At 43.1% G+C, this 23048-nt stretch overlaps 2 protein-coding genes across 3 annotated transcripts in view; one reads left to right on the top strand and one right to left on the bottom strand.

The window, feature by feature from the left end:
- Positions 1–10947, top strand: part of LOC106022435 (vomeronasal type-2 receptor 116-like) — a 35201-nt gene extending 24254 nt beyond the window's left edge. The window contains exons 5-7 of the mRNA XM_040731626.1: positions 1567–1794; positions 3996–4119; positions 10031–10947. Of these exons, the coding sequence (XP_040587560.1) occupies positions 1567–1794; positions 3996–4119; positions 10031–10947 (1269 nt within the window). The remainder of the gene's footprint in view (positions 1–1566; positions 1795–3995; positions 4120–10030) is intronic.
- A 7072-nt stretch (positions 10948–18019) lies between these two features.
- The window catches only part of Cers4 (ceramide synthase 4), a 31746-nt gene continuing 26717 nt past the window's right edge, over positions 18020–23048 (bottom strand). For both annotated transcript variants that reach the window (XM_021236088.2, XM_005085292.4), the window contains 6 exons: positions 22399–22449; positions 21607–21699; positions 21232–21360; positions 20652–20758; positions 18564–18720; positions 18020–18470 (listed from right to left, as the gene is read on the bottom strand). In XM_021236088.2, the coding sequence (XP_021091747.2) occupies positions 18294–18470; positions 18564–18720; positions 20652–20758; positions 21232–21360; positions 21607–21699; positions 22399–22449 (714 nt within the window). In that variant the 3' untranslated portion in view covers positions 18020–18293. The remainder of the gene's footprint in view (positions 18471–18563; positions 18721–20651; positions 20759–21231; positions 21361–21606; positions 21700–22398; positions 22450–23048) is intronic.

Genomic DNA, 23048 nt, shown 5'->3' with positions numbered 1-23048 from the left:
GACCAAATGCTCAAATGTCTGTGCTTATGAGGGACATTTCATCATTCAAATCGCTTTGTGCTTCAGTCACTTGTTATTAGTATTTTAACCAGTTGAGAACCTCTGCTCATTCCAAGAAATGTCTCTAACGACTGCTGAAAGCAGCACGATCTATCAGTGTCAGCATAAGTATTAGAGAGCAGTTTGACACCACATCCACTCAGCAAAATAACAGAAAGGCATTACCTTTAGGGTCAAAGGCCTCTTGAGCCATAAGTAGCAGCTATGAATTTCCTCCTATGGTGTGTGCTTCAAATTCACCATAACATTTATGCTACTATTATACCAGTGAGTATATCTCGGCAGGAAGGTCATTATTATAGTCAAGGTAATTGCAACTAGATAGGACCAGTGATGATTTTGCTTCTCCAACAGCATCCATGGTGTCCACCACTGAAGGCTAGCCTGGAGTAAGGACTTCCAGCTCAGTTCTAACTTGGTGTCTTCAACAATAGTATCTCAGTTATGGACAAGTAGAAACAATGGCAGCAACCTGTATTGTTTGGGGGAATCTCTGCGCCTTCCTGGAAAACAACTTATAAAATGTTCTCTATACCCAATACTGGGATTTTGGCTTAACAATCTTGGGCTTTTAAGGGGAGCAATATTCAATCATGAGAGATGCCTCCACTCAAATACTGAGATAGCAGAGATGTACCACAATGCCCACTTTTATGCAGAACAGGGATCAAACCCAGGATTTCACTCATGCTAGGCAACTCAATCAACTGAGATAGATCCCTGCCCCCAAAACTACTTAAGTGTCTAGGTGATATTAAAACTATTCTTGAAACTTTACATAAAGAATCTCATCTAACACCCCAAGGTATTCAAAGCCTCATTTCAGACACTCTCTGGGCAATGTACAGGTTACTTTTTGTCAATTTGACACAAATGAGAGTCACTTGGGAAGGGGTAACCACAGTTGAAAATTATATCCATCAGATTGGCCCATGAGCAAGTCTGTGGGAATTTTATTGACCAATGATTTCTGTGGGAGGGCCCAGCCCACTGTGGACAGTATGACCCCTGGTCAGGTTGTCCTGGGTTGTATAAGAATGAAAGCTGAGCAAGCCATGTAAAATAAGTCAATAAGCGTATTCCTCCACAGTCTCCTTTTCATTTCCCACCTCCAGGTTCCAACCTTGAGTTCTTGATTTGGCTTCCTTCAGTGGTGGCCTGTAACATGTAAACTTTTGTCACAGCAATAGAAAGAAAAGCAGGATGGGTTATTCTGACAATAAATAGATATGGCTAACTTTTTTTAGACAAACTGGCAATTGCCAGGTTTTCTGTCATTTACCGATTATTTTGGTGCTTGTGATTGAGAACTACTGTCTGTTGAACAGATTAATGTTTTCAGAAATGTTATAATATTTTAGCTATTCATGGGCTGCCACTTGTCCTACATTCTTGATAATTATGTTAAAGTTGTTTTATACATCAAGGAGTTAAACTATACGAGACTTTCCCTAACACTTGTCTTTACTCTGGTACCAACTTCATAAGATAATTCAACTTTTTTAGCTGCACCCGTTTCTGAAGAACATGCAGTTTAATAATCCTGCTGGAGAACAAGTGAATTTGGATGAGAAAATGAAATTGAATGCTGACTATGACATTCTCAACTACTGGAACTTTCCAGAAGGTCTTGGACTTAAGGTGAAAGTTGGACAGTTTTCCCCGTATGATCCATTTGGTCAACAGTTATCTTTATCCGAGGACATGATAGAATGGGCCACAGAAATTACAGAGGTGAGTTGGGTATAGTTGTAACTCTATGAATTACACATACTAGAACAAATCTCGCTCAGGATCCCCTAAACAAAAAGCTATCTGCAGTGGACACCTTCTTGCAAAGGAAACAGTGATGTCTTTCAGTGGAGTCTCCCTTCAGGGCAGACTCCATACCCAAGAAACTCAGGGTTATTTTTGTAGAATTTTTATGCCATATTTCTTTTTGTCTTACTGGTCTTTTGCATTATGTGTACGTGTCTCTTGTGGGTTTTGTTTGTTTCTGTTTCGTTTGCTTGTTTTTAAACAGAGAGAAAGAAAGGGCATGAAGTTGAATGAGTGGGGAGTTGGGGGAGATCTGAGAGGAGATACATCATCAGAATATGTCAATTGAAAAAGCTTTTGAATGTTTTCATATTATATTACATATTTTTCTGTATTTTTCTCTTGCCTGAGTTTTTATGATTTTTTGATATACTGATATTTTAAAGTTTTCCATATAAACTTTTAAAATATTATTGAGTATTAAAAATAATATAAATACATATAATATTACATGCTGTTTTTTGTGGGCCCATATAAAATTTAGGATAGTCCTATTTCTGAGAAGAATAAAATAGGGATTTCAATTGGTATTGCACTGAATCCATAAATAGTTTTAAGGAGTATGGTCATTTCCACAATATTAATTCTACCAATCCTTGAGCATGGGATGTCCTAACATCTTTTGGGGGGAAGTCAATTACAATAACAAATACAGTAATTGGAAAGAAATATTGATGCTAACTTGCGGTAGATGACACCTTTGTATTTTCCTCTTTTTTTTCCTAACATGGTTCAGAGATAGCACCAATAGAATATTGGGGAAAATATACTTCACATGTTTTTAGAGCTAAGGGTGTGATAATTACTTATATAGCAAAATGAGTTTGGAATTGTGGAAATGAGAGAAGAGAGAGTAAAGTATGAATGAGAAGCGCAGTGCATGGTGTAGGGCATGAATGATACTAGAGAAAATATTTCACAGGAGTTCACCAAGGCTGTGACGGGGTGTTTTCTGCTCAGGCAATTGACTCCAGGATGACCAGGGAGAATCTCAGCTAAAACTCCTCTGCCTCATTTCTTCTGCTCACCCACTGCTTGCAACTCTGTACATTGGGCTGACATGTTCCAGCCTGCTGTTTTCTAGTGTCCATAACCAACAGTGCCTCACTGGCTGCTACTTTTGTCCTTGACCAGTGCAAGCAAGATGCTGAAACAGTGCCTGCTTGACTGTTCCTGTTGGAAACAAAACTTCCATACTGGCTTATTTCTTTTTCTGATAAAGGTAGAATCTTTTTTATTTTTACTGTGACTTCTATCTTTCACTGAATCTCACAGAGGCAGCTTTTAATCCATTATATTATCCAGAAATTTCTTGAACCATATATGTGCTTTTACAATTTTATACTTCCAATTTAAGTAAGAGAATTTTCTTACATACTGTATGTAACTAGAGCATGTTGGTTGACAAATATGCATCTAAATGCTTACACATTTCCTGTCAAAATATTCACACCCTCTGTTGTGGGATTTCATTACTGACATATCTCTAGGTTGAGTTTGGTGGTTTCTGAGATCCATTTAACCATTACTTTTGAGTCTGAGATAAGGCACCATAATGTGGTTCGCAGCAGTAGAAACCACTCATCTCTTAGCAGCCAGGTAGCAAAACTAGAGGTAGGATGAGTCAATTGTCCCAGTATGCCTTCCAATGGCCAGCCTCCAATCACTAACTTCCTCACCTTTAAAAAATATTTTATATTTATTTTTCATTATTTGTAATCTGCATATTGAGTGCAGGAGCCCACGGAAGCCAAAGAAGGCTGTTGGGTTTCCTGAAGCTGGAGGTCCAGGCAATTTCGAGCCATGTAATGTGGGAGCCAAATTCAGAACCTCTGAAAGAGCATTCCATGCTGTCAATACTGAGCCATTTCTCCAGCCCCAAGTTCGCTCCACTGAAAGGCTTCACCATGTCCCAGAAACACCACATGTTGAAGGTCATCACCACTAAGGGGGCATGTGATGATCAAGCTATAGTGACATCTGATCAGTTGATTATTTATGGATACAAAAGCTATATTCATTAATGATCCAACTCTATGAACAGCATACTTAATAAAGTAGTAAGCAAACATGTGAAACATGTGAATTGTAACTTGCTCACATCTGATTTTCCTCAGACTCCCCAGTCTGTATGCAGTGAAAGCTGTGGTCCTGGATACAGAAAATCCCTCCCAGAAGGAAAGGCGGCTTGTTGTTTTGTCTGCACTCCATGCCCAGAGAATGAGATTTCCAATGAGACGGGTAAGTGTGAGTTTTATGGAGAAATTCTCGACTTCTAATTAATCATCTTTTTTTGAGGCTTCTGGGCATCTGGACTCAGATTCTCACATTTGCACTGCAGACACTTCACAGCTAATCCATCCCCCTCGTCTGAGATGTTTATTAATAAGAAAAAGAAAATTAAGTAAAGTGTAGTCGTGCACACCTTCTGCACCCAGGAGGCAGAGGCAGGCTGATCTCTGTGAGTTTACAACCAGACTGTTCTACATAGCAAGTTCCAGGACAGCCAGGGCTACACAGGGAGAACTGTTTAAAAAGTAATTTTAATAACAAATAAATTTCCTTCACACTGATGTTTTAGGATGCTATCACGGAGCTAAGAGGGATGCAGCCTACATTCATCAGTGATTCCCTGTGTGTCTTCTGAGGTGGAGTGCAACATACAGGGTGTGACTAGCCCGTTTCACACTCACATTCTCACACTCTCTTAAGTCTGGGTACACAAAAGGTAGTTAGCTGACCTGGTTTGAACCTGAAAGTAGTTGAAATTCCTCTCTACTTCTTTATGTACTGGAAAGAGCTGGTCGGGGGCAAACGTTCCCCTATGGGGTATGTCTGAATACGGACAAGGAGTGACAGATCTTCAAAGATCAGTGCTGGGAGAGGGAAGAAGAACAAACATGATCTGCCAACCGCAGTCCTGGAGCCCTCACACTAGCTTAACACATAGGCAGTCCTAGACCCCATAACTCTCAGAAGGGATTAATCCATTTTCAGAGGAAGCACCTTTCACCTCATTCTGTGAGTCTGAATTCCCCACAGTACAGAACTCTTAACAGGTCTATGTCGGATGTATGCCCCAGAACCAGGCCTGTCACATGAGTGACCACCCACTGACCATTCCAGAAATAAGAAAAGGCAGGTGTTTCTGACCACAGGGAAGCTCAGACAATAGTACCTTTCTCAGCCGGCATCTCATACTGCACATTGAGAATCTGCAGAGTAACACAGAGGCATCTTCATCTAAATGACCATGATTGACAGGTCTTGGGTGTCTTGACTTTTGAGACTGTAGTCTGGAGAGGGTTAGATTCTGCTCCAATAGAGCTAGCTCTCCTGCAGCAATATTGTCACAATATGGGCGCTAGGTCCTAGGTCCTCTTTTGATGACCATTTCACTATGAAAAATCTCTGGGTTGCACCAGGCTAGAGCTTTCTTGTTGAATCCTGGAGCTTTCATGTAGCTATCCCTGTTAACATACATCCAGCCAATGCTGTTTCAGTTTCATCTAGTTGGAAAGTATGAGAGGACTCTCTGCCTCTTTTTCACTATATTCCCTCTTTCCTGATATTCTTCACACCTTTAAAAATGAAATGAAACACACTCATCAATTACTGAATACTAATATTTGATAAACATTATGGAAATTGCAAGATTAATGATTAATGGAATCTAGTATTGCAAAGATAAGTAGAAATGGCAAACTATAACATAGTCCCAATTCATTTAGTATTGAAATTCCAAATGATGCATGGTGGAACATAGCGAAGACTCAGGGAATCAGAAGGCAAAGGTAGAAGAATGGTTTCAGACCAAGAGTTCAAAACCAGCATGGGCAACACAGTGAGACATGTCTTTGAAACAGTTTTAAATGGCTTCATATACAAGCCATTGGGCAATGGCAATATCAACAGATATACTAACTCAGAAGGGTGAATTACCATGGGGTCCCACCCCAAAAAAAGAACCGGTGGCAAGGCAACTGGTGACTGCTGAAATGGAGAATTAGCCTCTTCCTGAGGATGAGACCCATGATTGCCTGTCTAATACAAACAATCAGCCCTGAAACCATGTACACAGACAAGAGAAATGCTCTTGGCAGGTTGTATTTGTATATGTGTCCACTGATATGTATATATGTAAGTGTGTGTGTGTGTGTGTGTGTGTATCATTGATAAGGGAAAGAAACTATCAATTTGAGAGTCTGGAGACATGGGGGGAGTTGGGAGCAGGAACATTGGAGGAAGGGACTAGAGAGAATAAAGGGAAGGGGATAAACAATATAACTATATTGTTTGAAATGTAAAAGCATTAAATGAGTATCTTTAAATGAGGCTCTATAGTTAAGAACATTTGCTTGCTCTTTCAGAGGACAGACTTCAGTTCCTAGAACTCATCAGGTGGTTCACAACTACCCATAATAGTCCAGTTCCATGGGAGCCAATGCCACTGGCTTTCATGGGCACCTGCACTCATATGTATATCCCCATATGCAAACACACATTCCTTACACATACTTTAAAATAATAGAAATATTTTTAAAAAGAAAAGAGGTAGCAAGAATGTTTTCTGTTTTTAGAGGCATCATTAGGACTTCTGTTGCTGTGAAGAGAAGCCATGACCATGACAACTCTTAAGAAGGAAAACATTTAATTGGGGCTGGCTCACAGTCCAGAGGTTTAGTCCCCTGTCATCGTGGTAGGAAGCATGGTGGCACAGAGGCATACATAGTACTAGAGACACAGCTAACAATTCTACATCTGAATCTGCACAAGGCAGAAAAAGGACTGAGTGACACACAGTGAGACCTCAATGTCCACCCCCTAGTGACACACTTCCTCCAACAAAGCCATACCTACTCCAATGAGGCCACACCTCCTAATAGTGTCACTCCTTATGGTCCTATGGGGAGGACATTTTTATTCAAACCACCACAATTTTTTAAACACTGGACTTAACTCCATTACATTTCCTGGTGCTCTTTTTCTCCTCAAACTGTACATTTTGTAGTTTTCCTTATTCAGCTACTACATTTCATTATTGATCTGTGTAAGAGTTACTACTAATAACCGTATAGCACAGTCAATGCTAGGTTGTCTTGAAATCTCTTCTGCCAGTGCCATTAAACCAAGATTCTTCAATTTAGCATCAGGCAGATTTTTGGACAAAAGCAAAAAGCAGTCACATTCTTCTTCAAAATACCACAAGAACATTCTCTAGGTTATTTACTAATATTCTCCTCCTCTGAAACCTCTTGAGACGGGCCATCAAATCTACATTGTTTGCAGCATCACTGTCTTCAATGCTCCTACTAGGATGACCCATTAAGCCCCACCTATATCATCCAACCACTTTCCTAGTCTGAAGTAGCAAAGTCTTCCACATTGCTCCAACAACCATGGTCTGCCTGGTCACAGCAGCACCCTACTCCTGATTATCAACTTCTGTCTTGGTCATTATTCTAATTCTGTGAATCAATACTGTAACCACAGCAGCTCTTATAAGAGGAAGCATTTAACTGAGGCTTGCTTACAGGTTCAGAGGTTTAGTCCGTTATCATTGTCGCAGGAAGCAGTGTGGAATGCAGGCAGACATGGTGCTGGAAGAGTAGCTGAGAGTTATACATCTGTATCTGCGGGCAGCTGGGAGAGAGCCACTTGGCCTGGCTTGGGCTTTTGAAACTTCAATGCCTACTCCCAATGACACACTTTCTCTAAAACACCTCCTAATCCTTCTGAAGTAGTGCCACTCCCTGACATCTAAGTGTCCAAATGTGTGTGGCCTTTGAGGACCATTGTTAGTTGAACCACCACAGCACACATGGCATGCAAGTGAAAATCAGAAGGCAACTTTGGGAGATAAGTCCCCTCCTTTCACGTTGTAGGTTCTAAGCACCAAACTCAAGTAGTCAGGCTTGCAGGGTGAGTGCCTTTCCCCACTAAATAATATTGCTAGGCCCTGCCAATGGATGTTTTATCAAAGCTCAGACCGCATCACCAGTGGTACCCTTCAGCTTTTACCTAAGTGTGGTGGTGTACACTGAACTAGAGTTCAGGTCAGCTTCTGTGGACATTCTGTGGGCCCTTGCTTTCTTAGTACATGAGATAGATTTTAGAGACAGGATAGCCAAGTTTTCTACTTTCCTAAGCAGAATGGTGATGGTGCTGATGCTGCTAGTATGTGTGTGTTCATGTGTGTGAAAATATATGTGTACATGTGTGGGTGAATGTACTCATCTGTATAGAAGCTGGAGGCCAAGGTTGGTATCTTCTTCAATGACTGTCTACCTCCTTCTTTTGAGACATGATCTCTTACTGAACTGGGAGCTTGACAATTTGGTTACATTAGCTAACAAGCAAGCCCCAGAGACCTTCCTGTCTCTGCCAAATCAGTAGAAGAGATTAACAAGAGAACGTCTTCAGGAAAAGGGAAGATAATGAAAAAATGAGAATACTAAAAATTAAATTTCGGGGCTGGAAAGATGAATCAGTGGTTAAGAGTACTGGCTGCGCTTCCAAAGGACCCAGGTGCAGTTCCCAGCTCCCATGTGGAAACTCTAGTTCATGGGGGATCTGACTCCCTTTTCTTACTCTTGCGGATACTGCGCACATGTGGTGCACAAACACACATCCAGCAAAACACACAGACAACGTAAAATAAAACAAATTAAAACTTAAAATTGTTAAACTAAATTTTAGAACTGTTTAGAAGTTTGATAACCATAGGATAAAAACTGAAAAAATATTAATACTTGCAATGGAGTCATTGAAATTTTAATAATATGAAATATGATATAAATAGTTTCATATTCACATACTTGAAATTCTAGGTGAATTGACAAGCAGAAAGGAAATAAAAATTAACAACTGCCCCAACAATACATGATTAAATTATCAGGAGCCCACTACCTAGGGACTGTAGCAATGTCTCAGCGGTTAAGAACACTTGCTGCTCTTGCAGACCTGAGTTCAGTTCTCAGCACACACATCAAGTTGGTCACAACTATCCATAACTCCAAGTCCAGGGGACCAAAGGCCACCTTCAATCATGTGTACAAGCCCACACACATGCACACTTACACATAATTAAAATTTTAAGTCTTCCTTAATAAAAATTAATCTATAAAAAAAGAATCCAATGTCTATAAATGAAGTGAATTCTTTCCCACATTTTTTATGTTGACACTTTTAAACAGTCTGCTTTTCGTTGTTTGTAGTTATTTTCCAGAAACAATCTCATGAGGGCCAAGCTGTTCCCCTTGCCAAATAGCTGAGTCTGGCCTTAACTCCTATTCCTCCTGACTCCACCTCCCAATGGCAAGGACTACAGATGTGCACCACCATGTGACAAACTGTTAGAATGCAGTACTTACTCATTAAACCCCTTCAGACAGAAGAAAGGCAACCAGGGAAGTCAGTTCACCTTTGAACCCCATATCTGAGAACACCGTTAAAAGGAGAGAGCTTCAGAGGCCCCTTCTTCCCTCACTAAATTAATTTTTCAAAATTGTGTGTGTGTGTATGTGTGTGTGTGTGTGTGTGTGTGTGTGTGGTGTGTCCATGTGAGCGGGTGCGCGTGTGTCACAGGGCACAGATGGAACTGGAGAGCCAGCCAATACCCTTCCACTTTGCTTGAGACCACATTTCTCCACAGATGTATTAGCCAGGCTACTGGGAAGTACTGTCTGTCTCTCATCTTACTGTAGGGGTACACTGGGATTGCAGATGCTTGTCCTGCTGAATTCAGCTTTTACGTGGGTCCTGGGAATCCAAACTCAAGCCATCAGGCTTGAGCAGCAAGGCCTTTACCCCATGAATCAGCTTCCCTAGCCCAGGCAATATTTCGTATGAAGGCAATATTGTGACCGAATTGAAGCTGTGTAGTGGAAGTAAGTAGGAAAGTTTCTGGAAAGGGGGAAAATGACACCAGAATCTTCAAAGCAACACACAATTGAATTAGGAGGAGAAAATGTGACTTTCTTCATGTCACCATGAAGGCAATGGGCAATAGTCACATTAACCCCACACTGCATACTTTCATTTGTTGTCTGAAGTAGCAAAGGAGGGCTACTAGGCTCACCTAGTCAAATGAGCGAGTGAAGTGGACAACAGAAAGATAATGACCATGAAATAACACACATGTTTTCACCAGATGTGGATCAGTGTGTGCAGTGTCTAGATCATCAATATGTCAACACAGAGCGAAACCACTGCCTCCAAAAGTCTATGACCTTCCTGGATTATGACGACCCCCTGGGGATAGGGCTGTCATGCACGGCCTTGTGTTTCTCTGCACTGTCAGCTCTGGTTCTTGGGATCTTTGTGAAGAAGCAAGACACTCCCATTGTAAAGGCAAATAACCGCACTCTCAGCTACATCCTGCTCCTCACCCTTCACTTCTGCTTTCTCTGCCCTTTTCTCTTCATTGGCCATCCCAACACAGCCACTTGCATCCTACAGCAGACCACATTTGGAGTGCTGTTCACTGTAGCTGTCTCCACTGTCTTGGCCAAAACTATTACTGTGGTTCTGGCTTATAAGGTCACTGCTCCCGGAAGAAGAATCAGGTGGTTGTTGGTAACACGGGCACCTAACTTCATTGTTCCCATCTGCACCTTCATCCAAATTGTCCTGTGTGGGGTCTGGCTGGGGAACTCTCCCCCCTTCGTTGACACTGACACACACTCTGAACAGGAACACATTATCGTTCTGTGCAACAACGGCTCTGTCACTGCTTTCTACTGCATGCTGGGATATCTGGGAGCTCTGGCCTTGGGAAGCTTCACTGTGGCTTTCCTGGCCAGGAACCTGCCTGACACCTTCAATGAAGCCAAGTTCCTGACCTTCAGCATGCTGGTGTTCTGCAGTGTCTGGGTCACCTTCCTGCCTGTCTACCACAGCACCAAAGGGAAGGTCATGGTGGCTGTGGAGGTCTTCTCCATCTTGGCCTCCAGTGCAGGGCTTCTAGGGTGCATCTTTGCCCCCAAGTGCTACATCATTTTGTTAAGACCAGAAAAGAACTCTATTCAGGGTCTCAGGGACAAAATACATTATAGGTCCAAGTCTTAATACATTTTTAATTAATTTTCAACTTTGTACATAAAGGAAATTTCATTATTACATTTTCATATGTGTATTTCGTTCTTATCCATCGCCCGTACAAACTGATACCCTATCCCCTCTACCTCCTCCTGTTTCTTCCTTATCTTAAAACACTCCTCATTTCTACATTCATACATGTGTTTCCTTACCCCCTTCCCTTTTCCACCTCCCTTACTTTCTCCCCTCTCTCAGCTACTTTCTTCTTTCAGGTTGAGGAGAGAGACAGAAAATGCCAGCCCCCTATGGTATTTATACACATGACTATGGCTTAAGTCACCAAATTTAAAATTTTCCCGTTCCAAAATTTTCCTTTTAAATGTCATGACTTTTATTCTTCCTTAAGGCTGAATTAATGCCAACTGTGAATATGTTCCACATTTACATTATCTGTTCATCCGCTGATGGGAATCTTCATGCTTCCTTTTCTCAGCTACTATGCAAGTACAGTAACAATCATGGATGTGCAAATATCTCTTTAGGTGTCTTCTGGATTTATAAACCTAGCAGTGGTATGTTAGATTGATTGGTAATCCAAATTTAATTTTGTTAGTAACTTCTACATTCTTTTGGCAGTGGTTAAAAAAGCCGTACTAAACATGGAACACGACTCACAAAGGAAAAAAGATGAGGTGTGGGGTCAACTTTCTAAGGTTTTAGACTTTAGAGTCTAGCAAGGAGATTAGCAAACTTGTAGTGCTAACTTTCCCCAATAAGCTGCTGCTGAAATTCATCAACACTGCCACCTCTCTAAAATCCACGAGAGACAGAAAGTAGCAGATGTGCAGGCTACAACACAAAATACAAGAAACATAAAAAGGAAGTCAATATAATTTCTCTAAGAGAGCATAACTCAACTGGTGAACTCAACATTCTGAAATAGGTAAACTATCAAGTGAACATTTCAGAAGTGTTCTTACAAAAATAATAACAATAAGTGACTTCTAAGAGGATACTCACAGGCGGATTAATTCAATGCATATCTTCAATACCTATAGAGAAAGTCATTAATACAGAGGAAAAAGGCAGCAAGACAGATGAAAAATAGGTTCTCATATGGTATTAGTGGATGAATTCAATACCAACCTCTCATAAATAGGGCGAACAAACTAAAAGTCAACAAAGACGCACCAGAGTTAAACTATACCATAGGTCAGATGGACTTACCATATACCTACAGAATATTCCATCTGATCAATATTAGCCATCATATTTGTCTATATACGTTCTCCTTAGTGGGCAGGTCTTCTCACTTCAACTAATCTAATCAAAACATTCTCTTATAGGTATGCCTAGAGGCCCACCTCACACACAGTTAACTATGGAGGTTAATATCACAACAAATCATCCCATTTTAAGAATCCAGCATTACTCTGTACTATGGTTATTAGTAAGATCGGTGTGTATTTTAGGTTTATTGGTCCTGTTTTGTTGTTGTTGTTGTTGTTGTTGTTGTTTTTACATTTACATAAAAAGTATTGGGTTTTACCACAGTCAAGCACTGGGCTAAGCTTCTGGAGTTCATTTGAAGAAGGAGAAGGGATCATATGAACAGCAGTGGTCAAAGTATGAGGGGAAAAACCACAGAGACAGATGACCCAAGCTAGTGGGAGCTCACAGACTGTGGACTGACAGCTAGGGAACCTGCATGGGACTGAACTAGGCCCTCTGAATGTGGCTTCATCTGTTAGAGGGGCCCTAGCAGTAGAACAAAGACCTATCCTAGGTACATGAACTGGCTTTTTGGAGCCATTCCCTATGGTGGGTTACCTTGCTCAGCCTTGATACAGGGGGAGGGGCTTGGTCCTGCCTCAGCTTGGTATGCCAGACTCCCCAAGGAAGGCCTTACCCTCTCTGAGAAGTGGATGGGGCGGTGGGAAGGCTGAGACATGGAGGGCAGGAGAAGGGCAGGGAAGGAGAACCGGGGTTGATATGTAAAATGAAAAAATAAATAAAACAATGAGAAAAAAGTGAGTTTTATTGTGGCATCTTCATACACATGAGTAATTATACTTTGTTCTCATTCATTCACTCATTAGTCTTCCTGTGTCCCTCCCCCATGTGGTCCCCTCCTGGTTGGTTCTCTTCCCCCTTCTGTTTCCATGTCACATGTTTTACATTCTTCAGCTCTCTGAAGATAGCTTCCTCCTCTCTTATGAGCCCTTATATTTTCATGACCTATAAACATATAAATGCAAACACCTATATACACAAATATTGATAATTTAAAATCTAAGTTTTTGCATAAAACATTCAGTATTTGTCTTTTTGAGTATGGCTTATTTTGCCAAGCATGGTTTCCAGTTGCATCCATTTTCCTGAAACTAACATGATTTATTCTTTACAGCTACATGAAGTCCCATTGTGTCCATGTACCTCTCTATGCATGTCCACTCTGTGTTTTTTTTCTTGTTGTTGTTGTTGCTTTTCATGGTTGGTTCTCCGTCCCAGGCTGTCTCAAACTGTTGTAGAATAATCTTTTTGTATACTGTTAATATGTGTCACTCTGGTTGGTTTAATAAAGAGCTGCATGGCCAATAGCTAGGCAGGGCTGTTAGGACATGGAGAACACTGGGAAGAAGAAGGGCAGAGTCGTGAGACTTCACCAGAAACTCAGAGCAGGCAGCATGTGCTTCACGAAGTAAAGATGAATGGACCATTTAAAATAACATAGGTTTTAAAATCTGAGTTAATTTAGGTTATAAGAACTAGTTAGAAAAAGCCTAAGCTATTGGCCAAGCTTGTCTAAGAAGTCTCTGTGTCATGATGTGGGATCTGGCTGGCTAGACAGGGAAGGGACCACAACAAATGGCACCCAATGTGGGCCATGTATATCCACATTAGGCTTGAAAAAGCTTTTAAAAAATAAGAGTTTAGAACACAGAGCCAAACACAGCTTCTTTGTGACCTTAGTTTCTCAGATAGGCTCAGTGTTAGTGTTGTACAGTAGCATGGCTCTTTTAAGAGACCCTGCTACTGAACATTTGAGTGTAGTTCATGAGCAGTGAACGGCACACTACTCGATCGCAGGAGACTAGGTAAAAACGCCTACAGCAGCATGGACCCAGAAACTTCCCAGAGCTGGGGCAGTAAATATGGCTCCAGCCAGGACCTCCATCATGAGGCTAGCCTCTCGGGGAACAGAAGGGTGAGGAGTAGATCCAGCTACAAGCACACCATGAGCAAACCTGCATTTAAGATTTTGCTCATGCAGACAGAAAAGGTTACAGAAACACAGTAAAAACAGGTTCAGATGGAAAAAAATTCTAAATAGGATACAGTGTGTTTAACAATGTATGTAGGCATAAGAAAAAAGGGGGTATAGACAGTCATAAAAGATGAATAGTTTAAAAATAATATTCTTCAAAGAAAGAATGAAGTAATTTTAAAAAGAGTAATCCACACAGAGATGGGAAATAATGCAGGAAGTCAGGACCTCTATGTCATGGTGCTGTCTTTGAACTTTTTGATTGCTGATAAGCAAATGACAGCTACTGGGAGACACAGAATTGTGAAAGGGACTGCTGAAATAACCCGGCCTAGAAACTTTAAGAATGTCTTAACTTTAAAATGGAACTCAAAAAACATCTTGTTTTGGGGAATAGATCGTGCATTTCTTTCCACAGGAAACAAAAGGCTGTTAATTTGTTCATGTTTTATAGAGATCAGATTTGATCATGGATGACCCCCCTGAAAGCCTGGTTACAGACATAAAGAAATAAGCCTGAAATAACCACAAGACAGGTGACAGACGTATATTTTACCTACTCGAGCAAACAAACAAATCTTTGGCTGGCTTGTGTACAATGCACAGTCCTTCCTTGTGTAAAAGCAGATATGTGTGTTACCTTTGAAAGTTTGTGTTTTCAGAGCAAGGGGGCCAGACACCAATGACAATGGGTGACCCAGGTGATCCAGCCTCTCAGAATGTCTCTGTTGCAGTTTCCTCAGAGTTCTGTATCCAGAAGAGCTTCAAGGCTGCTGGCTGAGATGGTTCAACTTCACAGACTATTCCAGCTGGAACTTGACCATTATCCTAATTTTCTCAGGGTCCCCCAAAGATGCCAGCACCCCCCAGACAACAGAAAGCAGCCTAAAGAACACAGCACCCACATTCCCAAGAGGTGGGGTGGGTGTTTGGGGCATTTGTTGGGTTATAGATGCTTGTCATCATTTAGGAGGTTGGTTACAAACTGTTACTTGTCATGGTCAGGAATAAAGCTAAATAAAGGAGATTAGATTCAGGGATCTCTGAAGGGAAAGGGGAGATATAGTATAGACATGATGGAATGAAATGTGGATTTTGAGTCTACTTTTGAAAACAACTGTCTCAAATATTTTACATTGGTATGCAGTTTTAGATATTTATATGAATTAAAGGTTATTTTTCTTTTATCAAATTACATTTCTACTCTTGTTTGGAGTATTGTTCTTATGCAGTTTATTTAAAATGTAACGTATAACTAAGAAATGCAGGTTAGTGGTTTGTCATCTATAATAATCAAACTTGTAGTAATATTAGGTATATTTTCAAAGTTAAACCAATATATATATAGTCTTCAAATACTTCAAAGACCTATAGAATATGGCATTTAAGATGTTTAATAACCTGAGGCTTTTCTTAACAGTGAGGCATGTCTGCTCCTGGCAGCACCAATTTACTTCAGAGAATATGATGGGAATCAAAGAAATTCTTATTATTATAATTCAAACTTATAAAGTTTGTTTTCATTATGGCAAGGTTAGCCACTGGGCAAAGAAACTGTTCTTTCCTTGACTGCTGACAATATACTGTACAAACTGAACACAAAGTAAGAAGACTATTTAACTTTGCCAAGATAAGGCAGGACAGTCCTTCAAAATTCAAATAAAAGTCTACCAGTACAAACTGGACAAGCAGAACACAAAGGAAAATTTGCCAAGGTAAGACAGGGCAGTACTTACAAAGTCCTGCTTCATAGAAAAGCCTGCCAGATATCCTAGGCCTGTAGGGTGAAGATGGATGCCCCAACATTGCAAAAGAATCTTGGGTGACTGTCCAGACAGCCAGATGTCTGTCATTTCTATAGGTTTGGAAGCAAGTTGCACAGCACTTCCTGTTTACTCAGATAATATTACATCTTTATGGGGTCTTTGATAGAATTGAAGACAGTTATAGTTTTCCTTAGTTATGATAGAAGATAAATTAGTACAAAACTTTGGACTCATCAAAAGAAGATAGATAATTAAATATTTTCCCAAAATTTGCCAAATGCAAATGGACTGGACATTGTAAATTTAATTCTTACCTGGTAACTATCCTTATCTTACAGTTTCATGTGTTAAACTGAATACCTTTCCTTTCTATTTTGAAAGTACCTGATAATTGTTCGTATTGTATATAGCTTTACTATGTTAGAGTTAAAACCTTCCCTTTTTATTTAGACAAAAAGGGAGAAATGTTGTAGAACAACCTTTTTGTACATTGTAAATATGTGCCACTCTGGTTTAATAAAAAGCTAAACAGTCAATAGCTAGGCAGGGTTTTCAGGACATGGAGAACACTGGGAAGAGGAAGGGCAGAGTCATGAGGAGATGCCAGAGATGCAGAGCAATCAGCATGAGCTTCACAAAATGAAGGTGACTGAGCCACATAAAAGAATGTAGATTAAAAGACACAGGCTAATTCAAGTTATAAGAACTAGTTAGACACAAACCTAAGCTATCAGTCAAGCTTTCATAAGTCTCTGTGTCAAGATTTGGGAGTTGGCTGTAGAACAGAGAAAGACTCACATCAAAACTATGATCTTCGTGCCTAAGCATCCACCGTATTGTGATTTCTGCCTTGTGACCATACCCCATTTTCATCCCTCAAGTTCTCCTGGAGCTGTTTCTCTTCAATATCCCTCTTCCTTCCTTCCTTCCTTCTCAAATGACCCTGCCTATTCTTTTACAGGTTTCTCATCCATGCACTATCTACATTTTTCTCTTTCTCCTTTCCTTTTTTTCTTTATTCTTCTTTTCTTCTCTTTCCACATTGACTCCTGTTTCATTCCTTCTGTTGCCTTGTCTTCATGGCTCTTTCACAAGTCTCTATGCAGTCTCTGCCTATGTTGCTTGAATTTGATGCCCTTGAACTGCTACAGAAGCTATACTTCTCTTCCATTCTGCCATGTCTCTCAAGGAAACAAGATCCACATTTCATCTCAATAACCCACTGTGCATACAGAGCTGGCCCATTTCCCCATCTTTATTTTGAGCTGTTCCTATCTCTCAGATTTTTGTCCAGTTTTCTCTTCTGGGTACCTGTTCGTTGACACTCTCTCCCATTACTTGAATTGAGACTGGGTCCTGCTTTGTATCCCAGGCTTGTGTGTTTTTCTAGTCTGTTGGCTTCTTCCTCCCTAGTATTAGATGATAATCATGAGTTGCCATGCTAGGCTCCGCTCTTTGTCTCCAGAGCATTTATTTTTGGATATCCCCTGAGGTGGCCCTCTTCTCTGCATTGTCTCTACTTGTCTCTCTTACATGACACTTAGTCCCTCTTGCATACTCCCAAAGACAGCATGGTATGACCAGGAATGGATCCCACGGTTTTGATTTCTGAGTTAAATGACACTGGTCACCTAGCCTCCATCTTGGATGAGGTTGTTTTCCTATAGCACATCAGAAGACAGTGACCTCACACTGACCCTTGGGTCTCCAGTGTCCCGAGAGTATAAAGACCCCAGGGTGGGGCTTCAGGTTGCTTTAAGCAAGGGACTACAAGGACATGCTTGGGTTTCTGCTGTACCTTCTGACTTGGATCAGGAATGGTGTGTAACCTCAGACAGAGGAGCTGCATCTAAGCACAATAACTTCTTTCCTGTAAAGCAGAGCTCTCAGATAATACCAACATCCTGGGGAGTTACTCTGGAGAACATGGAAGGTGCTGACTAAGGGGCAGGGAATATCTTTACACCATGATGCCATGTGGTTAGGAATGGACATAAATCCTAACATGGCAGGGAGGAATCCTGTCAACAGAGTAATGGAGAAGGAACCAAAATTCTCAGGCAGAGAATTCATCTCTGTTGAGGTTTTATTGGTCCTTGGAGCCAGGGCTCCCCACAGTTCCCAGGCTACAGCCTGATGGTGACTCTGAACAGATGCAGAGTCTACTGCTCCTCCAGGCTCCGTCCAGTTGCTCAAAGGGATAAAGGGACAGGAGGGACGTACAGGAAACAGATCATCAGTCCTCTTCCTACCTTGGGGAGGGCCTCCCTGTCTCCCGAGGTCACCAACCCAGCATCTGGACAACTACAATGCTGGAGGCAACCCCTCCCTCAATGTCAGTTCTAGGTGGCCTGGGTGTGCCCATTAGCCAGGCGCCCAGCTGCCCGGCTCCGTGGGCCATTGGCAATGGCTGGCCCAGACCCTTGAGCCATTCTGTTCTTCAGCTGAAGACCTTCAGGAACTGCCCCATCATCACTGGAGTCTGATTCTTCTGCATCACTACGAATGTCCTTTGACATCTGTGAAAACAGATGGTTCGAGAGCTCAGAATGGAGCAAGGAGCACTGAGCCAAAGAGGGACACTGGGAGCTGACCCTGCCAGGCCTCCATACCTGACCGTTCCTCAGGAAACTGCAGATCATACACAGGATGAGACAGAACCAGTACACATGAAGAATCTGCAGCATCACCAGGAGCACATTAAAGTAATAGTAGCCGAAGAAGGGGCCTGAGTTCTTAATGGAGTCAAACAGAGTGGAGTAGATGACCCTAAGGCGGGAAGCAAGAAGGAATTTCACCAATCTGTGTGGCTCCACATTCTAGGAACTTGCATGGGCCATCTCTGCTCCTGAAACTCCCTAGTGCCACATCCTGCGAGGGTATCCCTCTTGTCTTATACTAAGTCAGTGGAACACACAAGTTTGCCAACTGGCATTTCTGTACCACAAACTCCAAGGCAGTACCCAGTGTCCTACTGGCCTTTCTGATTACTGATCTGTCTCTAGATACACAATAACTCTCTACCTCAACCTGAGACCAACCTACTCATCTCACAGAGCCACCAGATGCTAGTCAAGAGACAATGTGCCTGAACCCACTTTCCTGCACCGCCACCATCTGACCCAAGCTCTGCCCATACCAAGTCTTTGCAAGGTCACAGCTTTGTTTCCAGTACACAACCTTTACCATCAAATCCAACCCTGCCGTTTTTTCATATGCAAAAAAGAAACCACACACTCTTGATGAGTCTTTGTCCCTGGCTACTTCACCCACACACACACTTGAGACTCTTATGACTTCTAGGAGCCCAAATGCCCACCCCTCTTGTGCCCTACTGCCTCCTCTTCCTCTGCACTCATCTCCCTCCCTCCTCCTCTCCTCCTCTCCCTCCTCCCCTACTCCACACTCCTCCTACTGCTCCATCTTCTTCAACAAGTCCCGCTTCCTTCTTTCCTTCCATCTTTCTCTTCCTCCTTCCTCATCCTTTTTCACCACCTTTCCCTCCATCTTCTCCATTTTCTTTCTTTCTTTCCCCTTCCTTCTCTCTCTTCCCTTTGACTCCCTCTCCTCTAGGAGATCTTTACCACTGAACTTCACAACAACTCCAGCCTTCCCCTCTCATAACTTTTCCATCAGTCTCCAACAAAACTCAGAGAACTCTAGGAATTGGCTTTTATCCACACCTTAGCCACAGATGACACTGCCCAGCTTCCTGCAGCAAATCCGTACCACAAGCTGGAAGCTCCTGCATTTACACCCCAGCCTTTCCAGAAAGCCCAGCCCGCCATGCCATTTTCTCCCGTATGTCTACACAGGAGCACAAGCCCCTCAAAACCAGCACGAAGCAGCTGGGCTCCTGATGCCTCCTGAAGTTTCTCCTAGCCCTATGGTGTCTCTTTCTGGTTTTCTCTCACCTGCTCTGATCCACCTGCCCCAGCTTCTCACCATCTGCCCTCAGCCCTCCATGGCTCCCACCTCCCTTCAGATAACATCCCATAGGGTCCTCCATGACTTCCCCTGATGACCTACCTGCATTCACCTTATCCTTCTCTGTGTTCCAAACACATGAACTCATTTCCGTTCTTCCAACACTGGAACACAGCCTAGCCTTGGAGCCTTTGCATATGCTGTTCCCTCCACCTGGACCATCTTCCTCTATGGTCAGTATGGTTCTTGAGCCCCATTCATTCTCTATGTACAACAGCTATCAATGAAACATCCCTGAAGAGGGGCTCATCCAGGGCCAGCTACCTACAAGCCTGCTTCCTGTACACTAGTTTGATTTTTCTCAAGTTCTAGCACTACCTTGTGCCTTGTGGTCTGCTTGCTTGCCTGTGTATCCTTTTTCTCACCCCACCTATCTGAACGATTCAGGCATCCGAATGTCTCTCTCTGGTATCTCTTCACCTCCGACATATTCCAGAGGCTCAGCAAATCTCAAAAGACATTTACTAGACAATTTTAGTGATCAGGCACTTGGACAGCCTCCTCCTCTCTCTTCCTTTCCAGGGAGTGCACTGCACTACTGCTGCCCTCAGTCTCTGCTCCTCTAACCTCTGGGCCTTTGCATTTGCCCTGCTCTGGTTAACTCCTGGGAAAATCTCAGCCAGCACCTCCAGTTTCCTGAGGTGCAGCACCAAGAGGGAGGCCTGCATGGATCCTGGACACACCCTCCCATCTCCATAACCCTCAGGACTCACTGGGTGGGGAAGTATATGAGGCGAGTGTAGAAGAAGACTAAGGAGAAGATGATGAAGAGAGTGTTGCACACTCGCCGAAAGTGGGTATAGTTGAGCATCTTACAAGCCTGTGGAGAGCAGCAAAGAGAAACAGCCTTAGGACCAAGAATCCATGGAAAGCGGTAGATCAGATGAGGGGGGTCCTCAGCTTGGGGACAAGAAGCTATGGGGTGAGGCCAAGTGAACTGTGGTAAGGCCATATCTCCCGCACAACCTAAGAACGGCAAAGAATGTGAGAGGAGCAGAGACAAGACAGAGACAGAACAGCCCATCTCCAGGGAGACTGAGGCATGGTGCCTCTAGTCCCTGAAAGGCTGGGAGGGGCAGGGTCTTATATGCAAATGAGTCAGACAGGGATGGGGACTTCCTGTCCCAGAGAGACCAAGACTGAACAGGCCTTATATCAAAGGGAAACTAAAGAGGGAAGGGCGGGGGTGGGGGTGTTAGAGGCAGTCATATCAGTTAGCCCAGTTGTGGCAGGACCTCCTCTCCATGGCCAGGAAAACAGCAGGCCCGCAGGGAAAAGCAGAGGTGAACCCACCTCCAGCAAGTAGTCAGAGCAGTCATGAAGCAGCAGTACCACGGAGCCAATGCGCAGCAAGTTGGAGCTGTAGGAGAAGGCTATCAGCCCCACGGTCACAAAGTGGTGCACCACCTGCTCCTTGAAGTCCTGCAGAAGACAGGGGGTCACCCCTGGGACAAGCCTCCGTGGCCAGAGGGCCACATGCCTGGAAGCAAGCCTCTTCAGGAGATCCATAAGGCTGCCGGACCCCATACCCTGACAGGTATGTATCAAGGGCATCTCGGGGTACAATGTCAAGGCCAACTCATCCCTCTTCAGCCCCTCCCCACAGATTAGGAAGCATCTCTTCCATGGAGCCCACACACCCAGATGGATGTGTGGCTTATAACTCACCTTGCGTTTGATGTCAAAGGGCAAAGTGATTAGCAGTGAAATGTAGAAGCCCAGCTCCAGGAGGTACCACCAGTACAGGGCCACATTCAGGGTCTACAGCGGGGTAAGGACAGATTAGCTATGGCCTGTGGAGGCTCCTAACTGGAATAGACAGGGATGGGGATTCACCCAGGTTGCCCAAAACCTGGACAGGTGAGTACCAGGAAGTGAGCAAAGCATGCACTCCCCATCGCTGGAGGTCACACAGAGCAGTGGTCTGGGGGAGGTCCTGGTCTTATTTTCCTCCCTTTACAGAAGAATCAGAAACAGAATTGGGAGTGCAGTGTCCTCACATTAAAAAGGCAGAGAACAGGATCTCATGGCCCAGAGAAGCCCCAAGAGGTGGGCCTTAGCAGTCCAGAAAGTTTAAGCAAAGCTTCAAGTCCCAGGAGACCAGAAAAGACTAAGCATCATAGCCAAAGGAGTTTAGGGGGCGGTGGAGCAGGTCACCTCCTTGGGAAGTTGGAAAGGACTCATCTGCCTGGGACACTAAAGAACGATGAGGCCTCACATTCCAGGGAGGTTGTGAGAGTCAGGGCCTCAAGTACCAATAATACTAGAAAAAATGGACCCTCAGCACCCAGGAAGGCTGTGGAAGGCCAGGTCCCACTCAGACAGGGAGGAGAGGAGGAGCCTCATCATACAAGAAGCTAAGAAGGGCAGGACCTCATCATACAGGCAAGCAGCCGGGTTGGGTCTCTTTTGCCTGTGACCACAAGAGCTAAGATTCTCCACAGCCCACTTGCCACTCACCTGTTGTGGGTAATCTTCCCAGCACAATGCCAGTGTCCAAAACCATGGCTCCTATGAAAAACAAAGGATCTCAAGCTCTCCAAAGAAAAAAGCCAACTCCTCACCTGGATCTGAACACCTCAATACCAGAGCTTCCACAGCATTCCATATACCGACTTCAACTGCCCTTTTATATTTCTCAAGCAAGGGTCTCACTATGTAGCTCACGTTGCCCTCAAATTCATGATCCTTCTGCCCACAACTCCTGACTGTTAAATCTGATGGTGGTTTTTACTGTGAAGTTGACAGGCGGTCTCAATGAAGGGTTATCTGGATTAGGTTAGTCTATGCAAACATCTACATGAGAGATCTTCTTATTTGGTTCACTGAGATGGGAAGACCCATCCTGAATGTGGGCAGCACTATTTCATGACATGGGCCTTGGACTGGAAGAAAGAGAGCGAGCTGAACACTAATACACATGCATCCCTTGCTGACTGTGAGCTGAACACTAACACACATGCATCCCTTGCTGACTGTGGGCTGAACACTAACACACATGCATCCCTTGCTGACTGTGGGCTGAACACTAACACACATGCATCCCTTGCTGACCGTTCCTGACTATTGATGTACCCAACTCCCTCCAGATGTTTCCCCTGCTATAAGAG

This window comes from Mesocricetus auratus, unplaced genomic scaffold (genome assembly GCF_017639785.1).
Source record: "Mesocricetus auratus isolate SY011 unplaced genomic scaffold, BCM_Maur_2.0 Super-Scaffold_100025, whole genome shotgun sequence".
NCBI classification, from domain to species: Eukaryota; Metazoa; Chordata; class Mammalia; order Rodentia; family Cricetidae; genus Mesocricetus; species Mesocricetus auratus.
Note: the sequence above shows the minus strand (reverse complement) of the source record. Positions and strands in the feature narration are given on the sequence as shown.